The sequence below is a fragment of the Tauraco erythrolophus genome, chromosome 3, assembly GCF_009769465.1.
Source record: "Tauraco erythrolophus isolate bTauEry1 chromosome 3, bTauEry1.pri, whole genome shotgun sequence".
NCBI classification, from domain to species: Eukaryota; Metazoa; Chordata; class Aves; order Musophagiformes; family Musophagidae; genus Tauraco; species Tauraco erythrolophus.
Window position 1 is genome coordinate 54,258,185 of NC_141467.1, and position 23,926 is coordinate 54,282,110.

General features: G+C 37.5%; 1 protein-coding gene across 1 annotated transcript in view; it reads right to left on the bottom strand.

Moving 5' to 3' along the window:
* The window catches only part of CHST9 (carbohydrate sulfotransferase 9), an 87,730-nt gene extending 64,151 nt beyond the window's left edge, over positions 1–23,579 (bottom strand). The window contains exon 1 of the mRNA XM_086609244.1: positions 23,471–23,579. Coding sequence (XP_086465370.1) covers positions 23,471–23,570 — 100 coding nt within the window. The 5' untranslated portion in view covers positions 23,571–23,579. The remainder of the gene's footprint in view (positions 1–23,470) is intronic.
* Positions 23,580–23,926: the final 347 nt, after the last annotated feature.

The window sequence follows — 23,926 nt, forward strand, 5'->3', positions numbered from 1 at the left end:
AAAACCCCATTTGTATGCTGAGCTTTCAACATCCAATGAGGAATTTAGCAATCTAACAACTTTACATTCCATGTATAGGAAAACAGGAACTTTGTTGTTTTCTGCTTGTTAGGTTTTTTTTTAAACACAGAGATGATTTTTAAGATAATTTAGATCTCAAGTTTCATGAAAAGCTTGAATCACTACTGGGACGTTTTAGCCAAATTATATATGTTTAAGATGCCAAAACATTGAATGCATAAACTACTTATGTTTGGAGATACAAAAAGAGTAAGAATAGCACTTTCATTGCTTTGTTTCTACATACCCTTACACTCATGCTCCTATGAAGTTGCAGAGCTCAGTAGCCCATGTAATATAAAAAAGCATCTGTGGATAACTCTGTCTTCATTTTTTTTTTTTTCTTCTATAAGGAGTCACAAAAATACTTCACACTTCATTATTTTTGTAGTACCTATGAGCAAAGTGTACGCTATGTTTTTATGTCAGCCAACCAACCACTAAACTACCAGAAGTTTAATCATTCAGTATTCAAAATATCTTCTTACATGCAGTTCCTCCTGCTCTCTATAAAAAAGGGCGTGAGAGAACAGATCTTGCAATTACTGGCCAGAAAGAACAAGGCATACTTCCGTCTGCCAACCTCTGATTCTTACACCACTTACAATACTTTGTAAGTTGTATTTTTTACAGAAAGTTGAAAGCATGGCTGAAGCTATCTAACTCTTGATAAAGAATAAACACTTTCCAACAGTAAGCATGACAAGATAATGGACTATGCCCACTTGTATATAAAAATAGTAAAAATAAAACAAATCACTGTTAAGTTATGGATATACAACAGCAGAGAAAATAAACCGCAAACATTTTGTGCTAAACCCATGCTGATCTGGATAGAAAAGTCAAAAAAAGCTAGAAAAGGAAAAAAGTTATCCGCATTTCATCTGCTTAGAAAAAGATACTCTCTTCCTGGTAGCCCAGATCCTACTGCATATACAGGCTAAAGGGACAAGAAATAGTGTATAAAGTAACATTGTATACATATTAAAAAATTCTTACGACAAATGCAAGACAAAAAAAAAAAACAACAAACACCAGACTAGAGATTTTTACTTGCTTATGTTTCAAACAGCTAATGGAATTCTGCTCTTACCCAGAATTAAACGCTCCTGCTGTTTTCTCATTTTCTGAATTAGGACAGTTAGTTTTCCTTCTGTTTCCCACTGTGGACTCAACATGTGCAAGACTTTTGACACATTGTTCCATTTAGTGACCCTGTCTCTCTCTCACCATGTTTCTTTCCAAAATGAGAAGTGCAGGGATTACCTGCAGAAAATGCTGAGCTATTGAGGTCTCCCTGAACAAGCAAAAAAACTAGTTTTGTAGAAATGACATCTCCACTTTGTCTACGTGATATGGAGCCACTTGCTAGGCTCCTAGATCCCTTCTGTAGTGTTGCTCATCTGCAAGGACAATAGGGATCTTCAAAATTATAAAACAGCTGTACATCTCTCAGATACATCGAGCCAGGTATCAAATGTTTGGTATTAGAAAAAAGTAGAACAATACTCAAAGAAAAACACCACTCTTAACCTAATTAAGATCTATGTATGTAAATCCTTGGTATCACTTCACGCTGTGTAACTTAATGAGTGAATTTATCCTGGTAATGGTTTCTAGGTACAGACTTCTCTGGAACTTCAGGGCTCATGGACAGTTGGCATTAAAATCCATAGTTTCAGGTAGCAAGAAACGAAAGCCTTGAAGACTTTCCACCTTACATCACCAAGCTAACGAGATATGAAATTAGCATCCAAAGCAATAAATAACAGGAAATCAGCTTCAGAGGTCAAATACTATTTATTTTTAATTTAAGGACAGAATTATTTGTCCTGTTCAAACAGAACTGCTATTGCAACAAATATGGTCTTTTTGATGACAGTACTTTGGACAGCAGAATAGGACATGTACAAATAGCCATCCTTTGTATTTTTGACCACTAGTAAGAACATAGTTTTCCCTCTACTCTGATTATTGGTATAACTGGTCTCCTTTTTCACTTTAGCTTATATTGTAAACATTTTCTTTTAAAGTATTTTTGGTACAAAATAACATCCTAGCAATAAAACATTACAACATTTATGTAAAACGAGAAGGTAGTTTGAGGCTCTTGGGTGCATATAAGAAATGCAAAGGATGTTAAAGTGCTTAAGCTAACTTACTCTTATTTATTTATTGGTGTCTATTGGTTCTGAATATTTTTCCTCTCCTACTTTAATATACCTTATTATATATAGCTGTTGGAATTAAAATTACAAGAAAAGAAAATTCTGCCTGAGGGATTGAAAGAGAAATAGGAAAACAAAAAGAAACAGTAAATCTGTCAAGCTCAGATAAAAAGAATACTCGAAAAATTATGGGTGATAGTTTGGATGCTGCACAGAAAATTTAACTTTGTCTTGAGAAGATATGTTCTTGATAATAAGAAGCATCTGTAGCCATGTCCAGTTGAGGTGTTAAACACCTCAAATTATCATCTCTACCACTGCAAAGTATATTTTCCACCATCTTTGCTCTGCTTTTTCCCACTTCAGAACAATCCTTCTTTCAAGTTACCAGTTTACAACTCAAGTGAGTAGAAAACATGAACAAATTAATACATTTTTCTATATTAGGCTCAAAAAGTCCATCAAAAATACATCTATTTTGCTTTTGATAATGAGAAGCAACAAAAAGGGAAATAGAATATGGTAAAAGCTAATTATATGCACAAGCATTTTGACTCTATTAGGACTTAATCTACCTGATGTAAAACCTTTAAATATTAGCATTACCCCATAAAAAAGTAAACATACAATACAGATCTATGACATGTAAAGCAAGATATATCAGGCTTAGGAAAGAACTCTTGATTAGACCACTGTGATCAACATTAATACTTTTAATATAAACAGCACTGAAACATATTCCACCACCACTCCTTTGGAGGGAGTGGATGCTGAAATACAAGACTGTAATCTTTGTATGTGTTTCTGGTTTAAATGATTAGTGAACTATAAGTTTTATCTTTCCTCTTCTTTTGGTCCGTAAATGTGTGAATACTCAAGTTATGCACCACTGCCTTACAGAAACTGACATAATACTTATTGAAAGTCTAATTGTGAAGTTATTAATTGTATTTTAATATGTTTTATTTTTTATTTATTATTTAATGTGATTTAATATTTTAAACTAAGCAACGCACAGTATGTTTATTGAGGTTGGTCTTTTTTTTAAAAAAAATTGTTCTATTAGGCCAAATATGTTCCAAATCTACAGGAACATACAGAACCAGATAGTTTGAGATGGTGAACAGAACTGGCTTCTAAACGAAGTAAACTAAATATTCATACTGACATAGCAGTTACTGACAGTCCTTAAACTAGGATAAATAAGGAAATATTTACACAATTTACATTTTATGCACCACCTGTCTACTTTGCCACCCTAGCTACTGAGCCTGTATACAATGGCCTTTATCATTTGCAAGACATCATTTTATATGACTATATAATACATTTTGATAAGATAAATGAATTGGTTATAAGAACTTTGTAAGCAATGAAAGCAGAGCATAAATCTTGAGGAGCAGCAAAATCCTATCTCAGGATTTAACTCACAATGTTCCAGGTTTTCAGAGTTACTAAGAAGAAATGGAATAAACAAAATTTCATCTTTCTGTGAGGAATGATCTCCTGCCTTCGTAAGCAAGGGTCTCGAAGCACATTGAACATGAAAAAACCTTTGTTGAGCCTAAGACGATATATCCCTGTTAGTAGGGGATCCAAATACCAGAAGTCACTTGCAGAATAGGATCCAGCATCAACCATGCTTTGCAGACAGGGAAAATCGAGCCAAAAGAATTTTCTGTATTGTTGAAGGTTTCTTAAAAGAATCCATGGCAAGTTCAGACAGAATGTGTTATCTTCCACCTTACCTAGGACCTTGATTAAGAGATCATCCTTCCTCCCACAGGAAAGGGAAGCAAAAGAGTTTGATGCCATAAATTTCTGAATTTGTTGTTTACCAGGTAAACACATCATACATAAGTGAAAGCCACCTACCTTCATAAAAGAGAAAGAAGCTTCCTGAATGTATAAAGAAAATGCTGAAAGAGGATCCAGCACACTATATAACTTTCCTCCTCGCAGCATTTCGTGTTGCATATCTGTTTGGCACTACTTTTCCCCTCCTATATTCATAGAGGAGCATCTGCACTTCGTTGATTAGCACTTGAACTGGTCTTTCAAAAGGATCTTAAAAATGTTAACTCGAAACTACAAAGCATACAAAGAGTTAACCAAGATGAATAACCACGGAAGAAGCTGGCAAACCTTTGTGGTTTTATATAACCTAGCAACATGAAACCTTTCTATTCCTGGCTAGGTTTACTTTGCACACCCTCTTTAAAGCGTTTATATATAAAGCAATCACAAACTGTAGTACCACTAGGAGGTATTCACAAGGCTAATTTTAGGCAGAGGAAACCAGCCTCTTTGTAGACTCTCTCCTAAGCCCCTGGAAAGACAGCAGCTCCATAGGAGATGTCTGGAAAAGGATAATTAAACTGAATTTGTACTCACCTGCATCTGAATTTTGTTAACTCATCTGAATCTGCTGTACCTGCCTGCTTTCAACTCATTTTCAGCTTCACCCAGACAAATGTTCCTGTTCCTCCCAGACTGCCCATGCTCCAAACAACAAATACTACCAACTCCCTGGCCCAGCCTCAGTCCAGACCAGTGTGTGACACCAATCTCACTGACACTACACTGCAGGAGAGACTGAGACCTGAAGTTATCTTGCAGGACAAAAGGAAGTGTCCCCCTCTCCACTAACCGCAGCGGTCAGGAAGATTAGCTTACTGACCCTAACATTTAGTTTCAGAACTCCCTCCTACACATCTTGTCTCCTTCTTTCTCGTGTATTTCATGACTTACGTGCCTAAGCTTAAGATTCAAATCATGATTTGAAATCTCTTGACTTGTTCCTTGATGAGTCTCGATATGCAATTTACAAAGCCTTCATAAGACCCCTTAGACCAATACAAAACTTTTCACTTATTCATGTGTCACCATTGTGATTTGCTTAAAAGAGTACGGAAAATCTTATCTTGATCTTCTGCAAGCAAATTCAGAGTCAAATGACTCCACAAGCATAATCTACTAATGTCCCAGGCTAAAACACTACAGAAAATCTCCATTTTAATTTTTTAAACTTAGGACCTCTAAGAGGAACAACAGGTAACCAAGCAGGGGTGAAAAAGCAGCACCATCCACTACAGGACTATTTACACCTCAAGGCATCCAGAGATGCTTGTTTTGGGATTTGATAATCAAGGGCTGAAAGCATTCAGATGTCTTGGTGGCAACAGCCATGTCATGCTCAATACGATGTGGGAAAAGTCTTACAATGCTTTATTGCTCAAATCCAAGATATCTCAAACTTTTCAGAACAAAAATGAGCTACAAAAGTGGTCTTATTTGCTTACAGCATGAAAAGTATAACACTGAAGTAAGCTGACATTACCCTCATTTCCATAAACCATTGCAACTACCGACTGACATTTTGCAATTTAAGCAATAGAGGAGTCAAATTTATACTGGCATTTCTACCGTCAGGCAAAATGTATGAAGCACGCATAAACCTGCACTCCCATCTACTGCTTGTCACTGTATCAATGAAAAGCAAGTGCATATGTCACTTTCTCCTATCTATTCACATTACACACAGAAGGCAGCATGATGCTCTATATCTTCTCAAATGCTGTTTTATATTCAGCAGTGAGCCTTTACTGTTTCAGTATAGCACCCAGTAGGACAGGCTGTTTAATAGCAACTATCAGGTTAGAAGTCGTCCTCAAAACAGTTGCCATGTGCTTACGTGGTAGCTAGACTTGTTTTTTTTTTAACTGAGTAAAGTGTTTGAACTTCATCAACAAAGATTCAGCAATCTGAAATACATATTCTTGCTTCTCTTAACTAGACAGTTACTAAAATTAGTTTTCTTGAGGATTTCTTCCCTAATAAAAATTACTCTTGAAGAAGGATATAATTTTTTACAAACACCAGGTTTCTCCAAACAACAAATGCATAAAAGAAAGGACAAATAGAGTGAAAGGGCTTATACTACTCTCTAAAGGCTTTAAAACGTTTGATCAGGTCTGCTTTGGAGATTATTTAATCTGTGACCGAATGTTGCCTTTTTCTTACTTTCAGGAATTGAATTAAAAAGGAATGCAACATTTATCTAACAGTTCCAACAAAAGACAGTACAGCTTCTATCAGAAAATGTAACTTAGTAGAATTAAAATAAAACCCTCACAAGTTCAATGAAGAATGGACGAAACTGATTTCTCTATCGGGTTCTCCAACTCACGCTTCAATGAACTGCCCAGGCAGACTTTGCTCACAAAATCCTGATGTCTCTTCATCTCAAATCAAAACTTAATCGATTGCTCTTGCAAGATCTCTTTATGAGAAATCATTCTTTAGAGGACAGACCACAAAACTTTTGCTAATAGTCTATGAAGTACTGTAGCTAATTAAACAAAGTACATTTGTCAAATAAATTAAGTGATATATTATCATTTGCCTTCCCACTCTTAAATTCAAATACAGTAATCTATAATGCATCTCCAATATATCAGCATGAGTTTAAGGGGCCTTTGTTATAGCTAGTAAAAACCTCAATTACTCTTCGGAAGGAAAGTCTGACATTCCAATTTTTTTTCCATTTTTAACAGGACACTGAATTTAAGCTACACATCATATATTGCTTGAAATCAAATGGTTCCTTAAAAAGCAAACCCAGAGATTAAATAATGTAATTGTGATTACATTTTTCTTTGAAATAAACAAGAAAGAGCTTCTATTTTTTTATTTGCATTTAGATTCTATTTTGATAAAATGATATTTTCCAGTAAAAGTATTCTGAAAGATTTTCAGATAACCTTAATCTTAATTTACTTAATCATTATTCTTCTGGAATGCAAACAAAAACACATCCTTACAAAATTCTCTAAAAAAGTTTTTACAATTGCATCTTCCAATTAATTTTTTTTTCAAAGTGTAGATGGTTGTTGGGAAAATAAGGGAAAATTTTTATGAAAGTTAATGTAGTTACTTGCATCTATTTAGTGTTAAGCATAATTTCTCTTAGAGCCTTTCTTTTAAGCCATCTAGGCTTGTGGGTTTTTTCCCTCTGTTGTTGGTTATTGGTGGTTAGCTAAATTGTTTCAAATTAATAAAGTTATTTTTTCCCATTCATGCATCACTCACATCTGAAAATTTAATTCAACAGTGATCATTTGATACTACTGTCACCTTCTTCATTAATTGTTGGCTGTGCTGGTTTTGGCTAGGATAGAGTTAATTCTCTTCACAGTAGCTGATATGGGGTTGTGTTTTGGATTTGTGCTGAAAACCGTGTCAATAATACAGGTGTGGTTTTGTTACTGTTGAGCAGCACTTACACAGAGTCAAGGCCTTTTCTGCTTCTCACCCCACCCCACCAGCGAGCAGGCTGGGAGTGCCCAAGAATTTGGGAGGGGACACAGCTGGGACAGCTGACCCCAACTGACCAAAGGGATATTCCATATCATATGATGTTATGCTTGGCATCTAAAGCTGGAGGAAGAAGGAAGGATGAGGTGTTCAGAGTGATGGTGCTCGTCTTCCCAAGTAATCATTCCATGTGATGGAGCCCTGCTTTCCTGGGGATGGCTGAACACCTGTCTGCCGACGGGAAGTAGTGAATTCCTGGTTTCGTTTTGCTTCTGTGTGCAGCTTTTGCTTTACACACTAAACTGTCTTTATCTCAACCCATAAGTTTTCGAATTTATGAAGAAAGTAAGTACTCTCCCAATTCTCTCCCCTGTCCTGCTGGGGGGCAGTTAGCGAGCGGCTGGGTGGGGCTCAGTTGCCAGCTGGGGTTAAACCACAACATTAGCTAAGACAACAAAATTGAATTTTTGTCTGCTAAAGTTTAGGCAGCCGTTTCATAGCTAGAACACCCTCAGTTGCTGTCAGATGCTCAGTTTATCTCAGCCAAAGAAGTGAATTGGCATACCTATACCCATTAAAGACAGACAGCTCTTCTGAGATGAAATGGCAGCAGGTCAGTTACCCTAAGCAGTCGAAAGGGTGATGGCAAGAGCTTCACAAACACTGTTTAATCATTATTCTGTTCCCAAAGGTATTGCAGCTGATTGATACACTAAAATTTCATTCTACATGGTGACAAAAACCCCAAGCTATCCTAGTATTCTATTTGCTGTCCATACTCAGCAAACATTTTGCCCAACTCAGACTGTCAGCTCCATTTCTAATCACTGTACAAGCAACATTAAGCAAATGTGGCATTCAGAACACTTGATGTTTTATATAAAACCCACAGAAACCCTCACTTATTTCTCTCCCTCTCAATCTTAGGCACCGAGATGCATATTTTTCAAAAGCATGGAGAAAATATCCATCTAATCAAAAACTAATCATTATTTCAGTCATGTTGCTGATCTCATTGGCAAAGCACTGCAGTTCTACCTGTTAGCAATTTTTAAAAAATGCTAATCTTCCTCGTATGGAGAAAGTGCTTTATACCCAACACCCTTTCCTCTCAAACATCTATCAGATCTCTGACCTGCTCTTATCAAAATCTCTCTCCTTGAAAGATAGTTTATTTACATGTATGGGAAGTCAATCCCAGAACAGTCACGAATACAGTTAAATAGATATCTTCCCCCCTTTAAAAAAAAAAAAAAAAGGAAAACAACTATCCAAGTTACTCTCAATTCTTTGATAGGTACAAAGCTGAAGTAATACAATCAGTCATTCCCGACTCAGAGTTTTTGCTAGAGAAAAGCACCAAGAAGGTAAAAAAGTACCCAGATGTTCTCCTGAGCCAATCACCCATTAGCAACTTTTTTATTTCATGATCAGTAAATTACATTCTTACTGGGGCAGAGGTGGAAATCTGTTTTAGTGATTCAATGATATCACACTCCGGTGAATATTTCCATAGAATTAATCAGCACCATAGGAAAAATGTTACTAAGAGTCTCCAGTATGCTCAAGCTGGGCACTCCTCAACAGAGGAATCCCAGAGGAAAGGCATCAGTCAGGACAACACTGTACAAACTGACAGAAGAAAGAATAATCCAGGGCTACTGAATACCTCTCCAATCCAGGAAGCCTCTAAATTATAAATCACAAAGGACAAAGAAAGTTATCTGAAGTATTAGTATCTGAATGATAAGTATCTTGCCTTATCTTTACATAGTCTACTCTCGAGACTGTTGCAGAGACAATACGCTAAGCTTGAGAGACCTTTGGATCTCACCTGGTTTAGTTTTTCTTCTTTTCTGCTAGAGAAAATTGGCTTCATAAGCCTCTGCTTGAGATACTTGAAGCTAGAGGCAACCTGATATGTCTTAGGTGGCAGAGGGTGATCACCTTTCTACCATGCTACCCTCTGTTTGGCTCAAGAAGCATTGCTCTTTGAAACTTAGAGCTTTCTGGTTTGTAGCAGTCTGAATGACTCCTCTCACCTGTACTCATGGCAGTCCAGTATTACAAGACTAAGTCACTATGTCTTTTAAATGTCCCTCCTTTTAAAGACTATTTATGATCCACATGATTAAACTGTCCTGTTCAGAAAAGAAAACTCATAGGAGTCTGACTTGGGCTTTTTGCTTTTCTTGGACCCACTTAGTTTGTCAGGCCCAGCCGCTTTTTCCCCCCCGCCAAGGGCTGAATGTCATGCCACCAAACCTACGGTACCTTCCTTTCAAGGTCTGCCTTCTCTGCCTTCCACCATTCCTCTTTTCCCAGCTCACAGCACCATTACAAGGCAGTGCCTCCACATACAAATGCTTTCTGTTACTTTCCACTAAATGTTTAGACATCAGATTAGGCCTCCTTCCCCCACAACAAATATTTTGTTTTATTAGTAGCTGGAAAACATGTTTTTGATGGTAGAATATTTGGCATTACATGAAATGCAAACTTATTTATTTGCTCAGTTTTATTGCTATGTATTTAAGAACGCAACGTGACTGCCCGTAGCAATGTAACTACCTGAAACATTACCTCTACGCCACAAACCTTTGTTGCACAGGTTCGCTATCACATCAGAGGAAAACAACGAAAGCCAAAGAAAAAGCATATTTAGAAAGAATGCAGGAACAGACACATAAGTAAGTCCAATTGGTCAAACTTCAGTGTTCTTCGCACAAAAAATTCTTTGTTAATTCTACTGATCACTTGTATGATCAGTAGAAGCATCATCATTCTCTGAAGCACAGACCTTTTCGGCACAGGGTGATTTTAACATGAGAAAGATATTTCTACTTATCACCATAAAAAAGATGATATTCCTACACATTCACTCATTGTAAGCCTTTACAAACCGCAGCCGCACCAGATATGTGAAGGGCAGGAAAAGAAACAGCAGTTGAAACTGGAGTTCTGGAAAAACCTGAAATATCAGAAGTTTTCTCAAAGCTTGTCAAAACCATAGTTTTGGCCATGTTAGTCATAACGCACCTGCAATATTAATTCTACATTTCCTACCCTTCAGAATGGCTAACTGTGTGGTTACAGCCTTCTTTTAATGGCATCACTGGAATATGATTTAATGACAGAGAATTTAACTAACGAGATGTGTGAGAAACAGCATAGTCAAAGGACAAAAATATTTTAGTGATAGGAACTGCCAAGAAATAGCTGGACCTAAGTAGTATGTAAATATGAAAAACATTAACAGGCACAGTAAATATCTAATAGTATAAAGTAAGTTTAGCACATTTCTCATAACAGAAGTCATAGTAGAATAAGAACTAAGTGTCTATAGTATCTGGCTCATCCTCCTCTCCTATCATCAAGAAGCAACAAATCATTCACTTTTCTCTGCCAGTTTTGGAATCTCTCTCATGTTTCTATGGTTTACCTCAGGTGGTACACAGTAACAAAACACATTTGTTAATGAATGTGTCAACTCTAAGAAGCCCATTATTGAACATGCTGAGCTAGCCTTTTTGATCTTTCCTTGGATCTTTGGCCCTTGTAGGGCGAACGAAACCAAGAAGGTGATACTCATGCTCTGGAGTTAGATATTCCTCTGACTCAGAGGAAATACCTGGTTTTCAGGCACAAATTAATGCTGAAAGGATAGCAAAGTTTTCCAAAATAGGCAGACGATCTCTCAAGAAACTAATATAAGTGGTTTAAGTGGATACTAGTCCACATGGATTAGCCCATTTAAAATACCAAAATTAACCTCTAGCTTTCAAGTAAGTAGATTATTTATTCGCATTACTCATCACAGACTAGTCTTTGCTTAAATTGACTCTCAACTGTCATTCAACTATGTTTTATTTACAGCATATTAATGCCAGCTGCACAATATGCGTATTTTGGTAGCTGGAGAGGCAAGACTGACCCTAGTTGCCTAGAATACCTTAAATCCACCTGTCAGTCACAGCATCTGGCAGATTTATTTGGGTTATATTTATATGTACATCAGTCCTAAACCTGATGTCAGTAGAGTTTTGTTATATAGCATGATCAATCATAACTTAAGAGGTAGCACACTTCAGCTATTTGCAGATTAATTCTACCAGAAAGGAATTTCTGCTCAAAAGTTAAATAAATCATGAAGTATTTATACCTCACTGCATCTACCTCAGCCTACATAAGCCAAGCCTCATCTGCCTATTCATCTTCAAAATAGACACATTGAAGTGAAAAATTTTAACAGAAAAGAAGTAGAGTGAAATTAATTTTGCCATATGTAAGCGGATAAAGTAAATTTAAAAAAAAATAAATCCCAAAAGTACAGTAATTGTGTCCACATTATTTCTTATATTTCACTTTGTGTTGCCCCCCAAATCCAATGAAACTAATTTGAAAGTCGGGGTAAAACCAGTTGGTTTTGTGGGGCTTTTTTGTTTTGTGTTGTCTTTTGAGACATTTATCATCTCCTCCTCTCTGCCATCAGTCCCAAGACTGCAATAGCAAAACTTTGACATAAGATCAAACAAAGGAACAAGAAAAATCAGCCAACAGTTCGTGTAAAAATACATTTGGTTTTCATTCTGTTGGTTCACTGGATAGCACTTAATGACGGGCCAGTCAGCCAACTCTCACTCTAATCATTTTGCTCTACCAGAAATTTCTTTAGTGATTAGGAGTCTATTCATACCAAATCAACTTTATTATTACATTAATAATTCAGCAACTCCCATAACAAAAGAGCGAAAAAGAGAAAAACACATCCAAGTAAATTTCAGTCCCTCTACCAACCTTCCTGCCTTCTTTCTTTCCCTCCCATTACAGAACATGACAGATCTGTTTCTTCCTCGGTGTCAGTATTTTACATATTTGATAACCTCTTAGAGGACTGCTAGTAGGCAGAAAAGGTTAGACATCTTGAGGACCTTACATTCCTATGAAAATTTCAGTTTCTGAGAAAAACAAATTTCTGTCACCTTTATTAATAACCGTTCTGTGAAACTTCTCAGCTTGAGTGTTTCTAAATAGCCTATAAATCAAGCTGAAGTTCATGAAAAGTCTTGATTCTTTGGCCTTAAATCAAGAATAGAGCTGAGATCTTTCTGGAAAGTGTACCATAATTCTTAACCGCAATTACAGAATCATCTTAAAGCAATGACATTTAATGAATTATGTATGTAACATGTTTAAAGTAACAGGCTGCATTTTACACACAATTCTAGCGTCATGACCTGTGTCAACAGATTGTAACCTGTTACTTCTCAGTAGTGGACAAGGCATTCTGTGCATTAATGAATCTTTAATGACAGCAAGAAAGAGCCAGAAACAAAGAAAAACAAAAATAAAATTAATGCAGCTACAAGTGTTTTCTTTATCTTGCCATGTTTCACTCGAAAAGTGTACTGTAATACTTTAATATACTGTAGTATGTTTCCTTTAATACAATAACACCATTGCAACACAGATTCCACTGCACTGTTTGACCACTAAATGTTTTTCCAGGAATAAAGAAATAGTTTTGCATAAATTAGCAAAGCCAAAAGTGAAATTCTATGGACCCAGCTTTATTAAGCTTTTGCTAACTAAAGCCTCTCCTGCCACTGTCTTGAGGCCAAAGTCAGGAAGAATAAACCTGAAAAGTAACAGGGCTCAAGAGTTATTTGATGGAAGAAACCAAAAGCTTCCATGACTAGAAGCCATCCTTTAACAAAAGAGCTGCAGCTTTTCTTACTCCACTATTGTCTCCAAAGTCCTCTACAGAGGACAAAGCTGCTGGCCTTTCCCCCACCAATCCCCATCAACAACAACTTCTCGGCACTCCACTGACTGTTTGTGTCCCTCAAGAGCATGGACTTGACGTTGTGCCCTCTCCAGTGGAGCAGCTGACCCTCCCACAAAGTTTGCATAGCGCGCACAGTGCTCCATTTTCACTCCTGCTGAAACACTGCCAAGAGTGGCCACAGCAGACAGCTTCCCAGGCAAAGGAGAATGGTGGGAATCACTGCAACCCACAGCTATGCACAGAAAACACTGTCTGCACATCACAGCAAATGGGTCTCTTCACTGGAGATCCATGACCCCTATCCTAACCTAAGAAAGCAAGACCCTTGCTCACACTAAGACTGGCGCAGACATGTTTGGGAACCATCAACTGCTGTATGTGAGCAGGAACATTCTTTTCTTTTTAAACATAACATTATCTCCCATCTATATCATGCTCTGAAAATACAGCATAGTTATGCAAAGTCAAAGTAACCTCTCATGGCATACACCTCTGAACAACATAAGGTTGCTATGAGGTTTTGGCAACAAAAAGAATAATTCAGGAACAACACTGTTTCTTTCTCTTCCTGGGGTCTGTCTGCTCTTCTTAAAAGTTTAAGCAAGAATATCAAGTATGATCAAAAGTCAGAGAGAAAACTGTCTTTGTACACATTGTTTACTACATTTATTATTTCCTATTAGACCTATTTTCTTTCATTAGCAGAGCTATTTTGTGGATGAATGGTGAAGCATCAGGCACTGATATTTTCGTGTTTGTTGGATACAACCGAGCACTTCCAGCTGCAGCTAATAGAACTCACACACCACATCTCTCTAGATGATCATAATCAAAACTAAAAATCCCCAAATCCTCTTTTCTCTTACAAATAATTTACCATGAGGCAATATGCACATACCTAGGGCACAACTGCATGACTCTAAATAACTCCAAGTTCACTTGAGCTGTTTCTAAGTGCATGCTTGTATTAAGCCTAGATTATAATGTATCTTTACAAACCCTTAACAGCTTCTTCCTCTGTCTACACCCTTACACACATACGTACAGCTGGGCAAGTTCTTCTATTGCCATATTATAATTGGTACTGAAATGACCTGCTCCATTCCAATCACATTAAATATAAAATCAATTAACACCTCCTCTTCTTTCACCTGGCATTTGCTCTCAGTGAAATTTAATATTGATTCTGATTATTCTTAACCTTAGGCTGCTGATCTTTAGTTACTTTTCTTGATGTTACCCAGGGTCCATGACATGCAGAAGCTCTCCCTCGAGGTGTATGTCAAATTTTGTGGCTATTAGGCCACCATCCATTACGTTTTAGGGCAATGAAATTCTTTGCCAGGAGACAAGTATTGCCTTGCTATTTCTGTTTCTCAAGAAACTCAATTTTCCCAAGCCAACTACTTTCTTCGAGTTTTTTCCCCCTCCCGTTGTCTGCTTGGCTCACAGCAGGTTTTGTGCATGTGAACTGAACTCCTTACAATCACTGCCTCGACACCAGTTAAGTCATATCCCACCCCGACATTCCAGGTCCTTCTGTGCTGCAGCATCCTTGAGCCTCTCCATAAAAATTTTTTAAAAAATATTATTAGTTTGAAAAGGGCTAGCTTTGAGCAAGTCTTGCTTTTTTTCTTATTACCAAACTGCAAGCAGGACAATGATTACTAAACAGGTGGTGTGAAGTCTTGAGTTTTCTTTGCTTAGCATCCTTAGTCGCCTTAAAAAAATTAAAAAAAAAGGAAGATTTCTATCATTTCTCAGATATTTTGATAACTCGTGTCATTGTCCCTTGTAGATGGTGCTAAGAGCTCCTAGGAAGTTGGAGGATTAAGAGGCAAAAGCTGTGCCTCCTCAGTCTGATTTTGCTCGAGCTATGCACTGCAAATTCCCGCCAGGATTGCATGATAGAAAGCTGCGCGGTCAATATAAACAAAATCACTTGAAACAACAAAGCTGTGAGGGACAAATTGTATTTGCTAGCAGATATCACAGAGGTTTAACAGAGGTCAATGATACTCTTGGGTGTTGTTACCGTGGGGAGGCTCTCAATATTGGGAGGAAACAATCGTTTTTGGTGGCTATGTGTTGGACTGGAAGGAGTAGGAGTTCCTAAAGAACTACTGTAGGGAATAATATTTTCTAGGTTGCAAAATACCCTTGCCAGTTGCTGCCAACTATATCTTCACTAAATCAAGATCAAACCAATCAAAATCCAAAGCAAATGGATGTCTGTGATATTTTATTCCCCATCACTTTACATGAAGTGAGGCTCATACACGCCTGGGAACAGTTTCATCTATATAAAGGGCAATGCTTAAAATACAGCATATTTTGCAGGTTTTTTGAGTAATGAATATTTACAGCTTTACAAAAAGAAGAGCCTTTAAGTTGATTTGGTCATTGACCCTGACTTTGGATAGAAATGAACAAACTTTGGAGGGTTTTATGGGGTTTTTTTTTGGCTGTTTAAACACAGCATTTGATAGTACCTGACTAATTCTCCTTTGTGGCTGAAGATAGTAACATTCACTCTCACAGATATAGCCACAAGGCTCAAGGGAAGGAAGGAAAACACTATATGCTGATGTGACATGAATCTTCCCAGTTTCCAACTGACAGGTACAAAATGCTTTCCACAGAAATACTGTAAATTTAGAAACATTTTTCTTTGAATATTCCATTAATGTAAGTACAACAAAAAAAAATACAGAAAGTGAGATAGTTGTCTGAGGCAGCATGGACCCAAACTAGAAGGCCCAGCCAATCTCTGTGCTGCCATGCAATAATGATTACCTTCAAAAATATAAAAGAACCAAAAATAAAACCAGTTTTACCATGTTTAAAAAAAGAAAAAAGTTTAAAGAAGTTTTCTTCTTCCTTGAACCTTTTGCTCCAAGATATACATAATGTTTTCTTCCAGCTAAATCATACATCTAATCTTTAGGACATTAATCCATTCTACACTGAAACAGCTCCCATTGCTTATAACCTGTCAGCCTCCTGATCTTTAAATGCTTATTTCACAGATGTTGCAAGATGATCAAGAAATACCCCTAATTTATAGCAATAACCTGTTTACAGGAACACCAAACAAGTAAAATGGAAGCAAAAAGACAGAAACAAAGGCTTGAGGCTGAACACCAAAACAATTATTCAATATAAACTGATTCCCATGTATCCAAATATCAGACTGTAGTGAGAAGACAGGAGAAATATTTTAGACAGAAACCTATCAGCAGTCCCTACTCCCATACAAAGAAGGGAGATAAAGAGGAGACTAAAAGTAAATATACACGCATACATACATGTACACACACACACATTAAAAACGAATACCAGAATTTCTGCTTTGATTCTAGTAAGAAACAAAGATTTCCCTTGGAATTTTGCAGAAACCACATCACATGCTCTAACAGGGCTGTTTGTAATCAAGTGACATATCAAAGCAGTTCAACATCAGACACAGCGGTAAGCAGCCTTAAACGTACTCCAGCAGCGACCACTTGCTATTCTGAAAAGTGTTCATTGCACTTAAGGAAAACAGAATGAGTCAGGAATGGAGAAACTTTTAACTCAGTTTTTCTACTATTACTTCTTAATGATCACCTGCCAGGTAAAAATTACCCCTCCAGTCTTCTTGCTTTGTAAGGCTATATGTATGTCTTACGTAGTACTGCATCATATAATCAGTGCACTGCAGAGACAAAACTGCAGAGCTTCATTGCCCATATGATCAGCTTTTAAGGAAAGGGTTTTCTGGAACTGAAGAGATGTTATGAACTGAAAGTTATTAAAAGCAACAACAATGTTGGACAATAACTGAAAAATGACCACTCAATGACAGCAAATCTCTCAGAAAATTATACAAAAGTTGAATAGCTCATATTGCGTATAAAATAGAACAGCTACCTAACAGGAAGAATGATTGCTAAGGGCTCCAGGTAAAATCACATTTACAAACATCATCTGGATGTTCTGCTCTGAGGATCTGAATAACTGGAAAGTGTGAAGACCACCTATACATGTTTTGTATCCAATTCAAGAGAGCATTTTGAAGACAGTGTGACTGACACTGAGCTGTCCCAGGAAAGAGGACGCACCACTTCGTAAGTGTTCAAATACGTTATTGAATATATAGCTGAGAGGAACCCCCCAAAACTCATCTCATTTAGTTTCTTTCATACCACTGGTACATGGAAGCTAAAAGCCAAAGGATTAAAACATATCTCCAACTCAGAAATCACCAACTCGGAAACACTCTTCCACAGTACCCTCAAGAAAACAGCGTGATAGAATTTCTTTTAGGAAAGAAGGATTTCTAAAATTAGATGCAATTTAGCTACAGGAATGATAAAAGTAAAATGAATGAGATGCAAGATTGAGGGATGATAAACACCCAGACCTAGGAAGAACCTCCTCACAAACAGATAAATACAGCCTTAAATGTTGTGTGCTGCAATATGAAATTTTAACTTCTTTTTCTTAAAGCTTCTGGGTTTTGTGACTGCTGAAGATAAGGTGAGACTCTACAATCACTAACTCTGAAAACCATCATTTCTTACATTTAGCTTTTACTTATACTTTTAGATCATTATGGTTTGATAAAGTAACAGTCTGTCTGTTTCTTAATATAATTTTTTTGCACAAAGATAACTGTTCTCTCTCTACAGCTTGCATCCACTCAAAAGGGGTGAAGGGGTGGGGGCGGGAAAGGAAACTCATTTTGTTTCATTAAGTGAATTTCACCCTATAACGTCTTGTAGCATTTCTTGGACTTCAACAACTCTATAACTGCTCACCAAGTAGCATTTACTGATTCTATTAAATCTTCTTTCTTTTGTACTTCAAGCCAAAAACAAGGCAGATTTCAAAAAACAAAGAAATAAAATCACTTTACACAGAGAAAATAGCATATTCTGACCAGAAAGGTAAAATCTGAACACATCCAGCCTCATTAGAACAGCCTAACATTAACAGTTGAGCATTGTAAACCAGGAAAGTTTGCTTTGCCATACCAGCAGCATTTTCCAGCTAAATTCACAAGACTCCTAAGCTACCTAAGACTTTTATGATAGAAATATTTCAAGGTTACTAAAAGAACTAAATCATTCATGATTAATAACCATTATTGAGCAGTGTCCTTTTCTCCATTATTTACAATCCTGGTTTCTACCAATATATTAGTTTATTGTATTTAATGAAGACTGCCTGGCAAAACTGTGATTTCTGTGTAAACAGTTGCCTTGTGATTCATTGCATGTGAACTGTCCTTTAAGCCATATGACCATTGCTCCATTTAGGCAAGGTTTAATTAAAAAAATCAAGCCACCCAAACAGCAAAGACTAAACATTACTGTGTGTATTCACACCTTCATTTGCTACTTAGAGCATCAAGATAAGGAAGAAGGCTCCACAGACTCAAAATATCTCACCAGGTTACCAAAGGATCCAAAAGATCCCTTTGGATTACCAAGTCTGGCAAAGTCGGGAAAAAAGCCCACCTGCTTACGTCAAGTAGTACAGATGTAGTCTAGATGGCTCCAGCAGTAGCAGACTAAATTGAGAAAGCTCATGCCATTTCACGGAATTACAACTTTAAGAAAAGTGGGATTTTTATCTGAATTTTTATTCAGTTTCTTCACCAAAAAAACAAAAAAGAGCTGTGGCCTAAGGAATGGGGACAAGGTCCGTGTGATGAAGCTACTTAGGACCTGGATGCACAAAACTGCAGGAAAGCACACAGGCTGCAGAAGGATGCCTGGGAATCCACAGGCTACTACAAAACTTGTACCAAGCAAGGGGAGGAGAAAGCATGGAGAAAAAACCCAGTATCCCTAAGGTGAGATACCAAGCTGCTGGGAAAGGGAAGAGGCAGACTTGCTCACCCTTAGGAACCATCAATCTATGGGAGGACAGAGGCAGTGCAGCCTCCTTCGCATTAATAAGTGATCATACTGCACCCCATGAAACACTGAAGTAGTCCTTCATAATTACGAATTCACTAGGCATACTTCACAAAAAAAGACTTTAAGAAGAGGAGAAAAAAACCACCCAAACCCAAACCCCAACGCTACGCAACAAGCTCAGCATACAAATTTATTCACAGATACTTCCAGATAATTTTGTAGTAATCGATCACAATAAATCATATCAGCCTCCCCCCAGAAAAAAGGAGGTTTAAAGTACAAAATTAGAATCCCTAGCTTAAAACTCCAATTCATATCTACAACATAGTGGGATTAAAATGCAAGTGTCCTTTGCACTTCACTCCTAATTCAGGTGACTCACAGTATAAAACTCAACATCGGCTCTGAAAAGCCCAGCAGTTTGCTTCCCCTGTATAAGATTAACCGTGCTGGAAATTACTAATCATGTAATAAATAGTAAATCCTTTTAATCAGTGCCACAATATTTGATGCTTTCACTGGAAAATGTAAGACTGTATGCAGAACCGTCAAGTAAAGCTGTAGGATTTAGTTGAATTGACATCAACTTTCATTTATGCATATGAATTTATATATAAGTGAATATATTTGAAGTGTTCCATCTATATTATGTTATCAATGTTGAGGACAATGAAGTTTTCAGTCAGATAAAGTCTGTATGTGTTGACACTCATGTTGAGCTGCTCGACAAGTCTGTTCCTCGCTACTTCAGGCTGACAAGAACTGAAGACCCCCAACAGAAGAGCTCTACTACATCTAAGTAAGGATATATCATCTTGTCTTTATACGTTCCACGCATAGAGCCAAACCAAGAAAGTTGCCTGTTCTCTCAGTCTGCTAATGTCTCTGAAAAGCCATAAGAGAGGACCACCATGTAGCTAGCAGCTGTTTCTTAGACATCTCTAAATGAAAAATTTTCTTTTATAAGGTATAGGGATGATGAACGTGATCAGAAATAATTTGAAGAGTCCAAGCACAGTAGGAGGGAGCAGAAGACATGGCTGTGCTGAGAGGCGCATCCAGCTGCTGAGCCTGCTGCTGCATCTGAAGTAGACAGACAGGATGAAAGATTAGCCAAGGTGTTCCTGTGCCGGATAAATTTGAGTGATGAGGGAAGCTTGCAAAAGTAAATCAGAAAAAAACATGCTTAGAGAAGATCAGGTCTAGAGAAAATAAGACAAATGGGAATCAAATCACAGCTGAGGTATCAGAGATGTGAAAAGCAAGTAAAAGAAAAAAAAAGAGAAAGAAGTCAAACTATGAAAGAAAAGTGGCATTAAGTCTAATGTGAAAAGTTATGAACAGCGAGAAAGAGAAAAGGTGGCAATAAGAATAATGAGTATGAAAGCAAATAGTCTCACTTTAATATAGTAGTATAGACAAACACTAATAAGGAAGAGAGTATTACCATACGATTTTCCAAGTCCCCACAAAATCTGTACCTGATCGGGAATCATTCACACCACAGCTGAGAAAGCCTGAGAAACAAGTCTGAACATTACGAACAACAATCTAATAAAACATAGTATCTCTTCCAGTGATTATGATTTATAAAGGTTCCAAGCCAGATATTCATGGGAACGGGGTGGTAAGCAGCAGCACCTCACTGGTGCAAAACAGATGCTTTCCTAAACTCACACACAGCCAACTTTCCATCCTTCAGCAACCTAACGCAAACATGAATGTTGTAGGTCTTGAGCAGGGCACCGTGGAAGATAAAAATAGTTCTGCCTACAACAAACACTTGTCTCTACAGGCTCGTAGCACGGCAGTTGAGAAGCACGAGGCGCACTTTCCATTTCTTAATAGAACATCAAATCACACGCTCAGCCACTTGCAGATTAAAACTAGCTGTCTTACAGCTGTGCAACTAGTAATACAATTAAAGGAGCACATAAAAATCCTTTTAAAGATACTTGTCAGTTTGGGATTCTCCAGACGAGCTCAATCCCAAAAAAGCCACAGTTTTCAACACATAGCAATACGAAAAACAGCAGAAGAGAAAAAAAGAGTGCAAAATGCCAATAACTAAAGTATATTGTGAATATGCAAATATGTTTTATTTCTTACAGACACTTAAGCAGCATACAGGGGGAGAACATTAGAGAACAGAGCTGCAGAAGGTTTAGAGGAAACACAGGTGTTTGAAATAAAAAACAATGGCTCTCATGTTAAATTGGAAGCTGAGGCAAGAGCAGACACCAAAGAATTATTTTCTCCATGTTCTTTCCAACCTGTATGATCTAGCGACTGTAGAGAATGCCAAAATTCTTTTTTTTTTGGATCTTGCTGAAGTGCTGTCACAACAGCAGTCCAGTGAGATAAAAACGCACTCAAAACTCCAGTCACACTTTAAGCTCACTAACCATTCTGTTATTCTCCAATAGTTTTCATTTTATTATGGAAACATTTTCACACAGACGTGACTTAGGTGTACAAGCAGAAGTCTCTCTCCTGAAGAAGTTTATGGCAATATATCAAAGAGAAAACCCGAAAGAAAGCATATGGTTGCCCAAAAGAACATAGTATTTACTAATTCCACCTTTATTATATTTTTCCTGTTTCTTTTTAATGATAGACACATACAGACAAAAGAAAGGACTCAGAAAGACAGAAATAGCAACAAGGAGCACTGCAAGGAAAGAAAAGTTAATTACAGCACAAGAAAAGACGCAAGGTATGTGAAGAATGTCAGCAAGTAAATCAATCAATAATCTACAGTCATCATCTACATTCCTGAACTACCTTGAAAGCAAACATATCTGCCCTTAACATTCCTGACAACAGTAGGGATTTTCAAGGAAGGCTACCCCCGCAGCTCTCCATTCCTGCCAGCACCCTTGTGTCAACTGTTGACTGCAAGGGAACCCTTCCAAAGGGAATCTGTGCTATCCCATTCAACAGTTTTGTTAATAAAAGCTTGTAAATACCTTGGACCAGCCCAGAAACATTAATAACTTGAAACTAGTGTTGTGATCGTGGCACTTAGTTTAAAAAAACCTCAAGGTCAGTGTCAAAAAATTGCAGGAATAATGCACTAGATCCCCCCTCACCACCACCACCTCTGCCCTCTAAAACGTACCAGAGCCTAGTAGCTCATACAGAATAAAAGCACAGATCAATGAAGCCAGAAGACTAATGTGGTTTTACAGATGTATTTCTTCACAATGGTATCAGCATACAATAAAGTAAGAGTTTTACAGAGGAAATGCAAGCTGAGTGATAGAGACAAGAGGAAATAAAAGCCAGGACTTCTTAACAAGTTGGGAACCTTCCGTATTGTTGATGGGGGAAAAAAAATGAAAAACAAATGAAAAAAAACCACAACCCAAAACAAGGCAAGCATACAACTAAAATAAAGGATATGCCATGAAGTAACATGGCACAACAGAAGTGGATCTGCAGAGGAAAAAATTGGGTGTTGAAGACTTTACTGACATTCACGCCATGCACTTTTCAGGGGGTGTTTAGTTCAGACCAACTCTAGACTGGTCCTGTGAACTGAGCATCCACTAGATGTTGAGGTAAATAACCTGATTTAGTTTCATCCATAAAGGAATCTAGATCAATCTGTGGTGCAAATCAAAATATGGTGAATGGGGAACAACAGAATTTCAACTCAGCAGTGTGTTCCTAGCCGATGGTAAAACAGATTTACACGAAGTTGCAATACAGCTCTGACGTTATATATAAACAAGTCTTTTAACAGTATCTAATTCTGTCTCAAACAAACACCAAAAAAAAAAATGGGATAGGATGATTCCACATAAGCATTGCTGCTTAGAAGACCACTTTTGTCTATAAGACATAGCAGTAATTCTTCAAAAATTGCTTTGCCACACAAAATAAAATGTACAAAACCCACAGAAAATCAGTATACAGAATTACTCCTAAACTGGGCTTGCTTGGCTTCATGCATGCACAATACGCTTTTGCCACACTTGCTTTTGCAAATGAAGCTGATACAATACGATTAGGTAGCTGGGAGCATCTTTTCATGTGACTCAAGAAATTCTTAATGCTTATATGAAGTGTAGCAATTAAAACAAGTCTGTTTTCAATGCCATTCTACTACCAAACAAGAGGACTCCTCCCAGCTATGCACATGTATTTGGACTTCACAATCATCTTTTAAGTAATGGATGCAATTACAGTAAAAAAAAAAAAAAGAAAGAGAAAACCTACTGTACCTGTATGTTGTTCTTCAATCCAAGCTTGCAGATACATGAAGAGGAGTAGACCAGCTACTCCAAACATCAGTACAGACACAAAGATTTGTCTTAGGTTCATGACCCTGTCAGAGGGCTACTGTTCAGCTTTCAGAAGGACGCATGGCTCACTTTTCTGAAGTTTTCAGTGTGCCTGCATCTTCTTCATTATCCTCCCCTGAGACGCCAACCTAGAATACCAAGAGATGGAGCTAGTTCTTGCGTTATATTTTTATTCTTCATCAGAGAATGTGTAAACAGCATACTATATACGAGCTGAAGCTCTTACGAGCTCTTACTTTCAGTGCTTAGATTTGTGTTCACGATCTTGATAATCATCTCTCTAGCCCTGGATAAGTTTCAAGTGGAAGTGCTTCTCAAAGTGGCTGCAGAGACCATTCCACCTCCACACTGCCAGACATCACCTGCTGCCGTAAG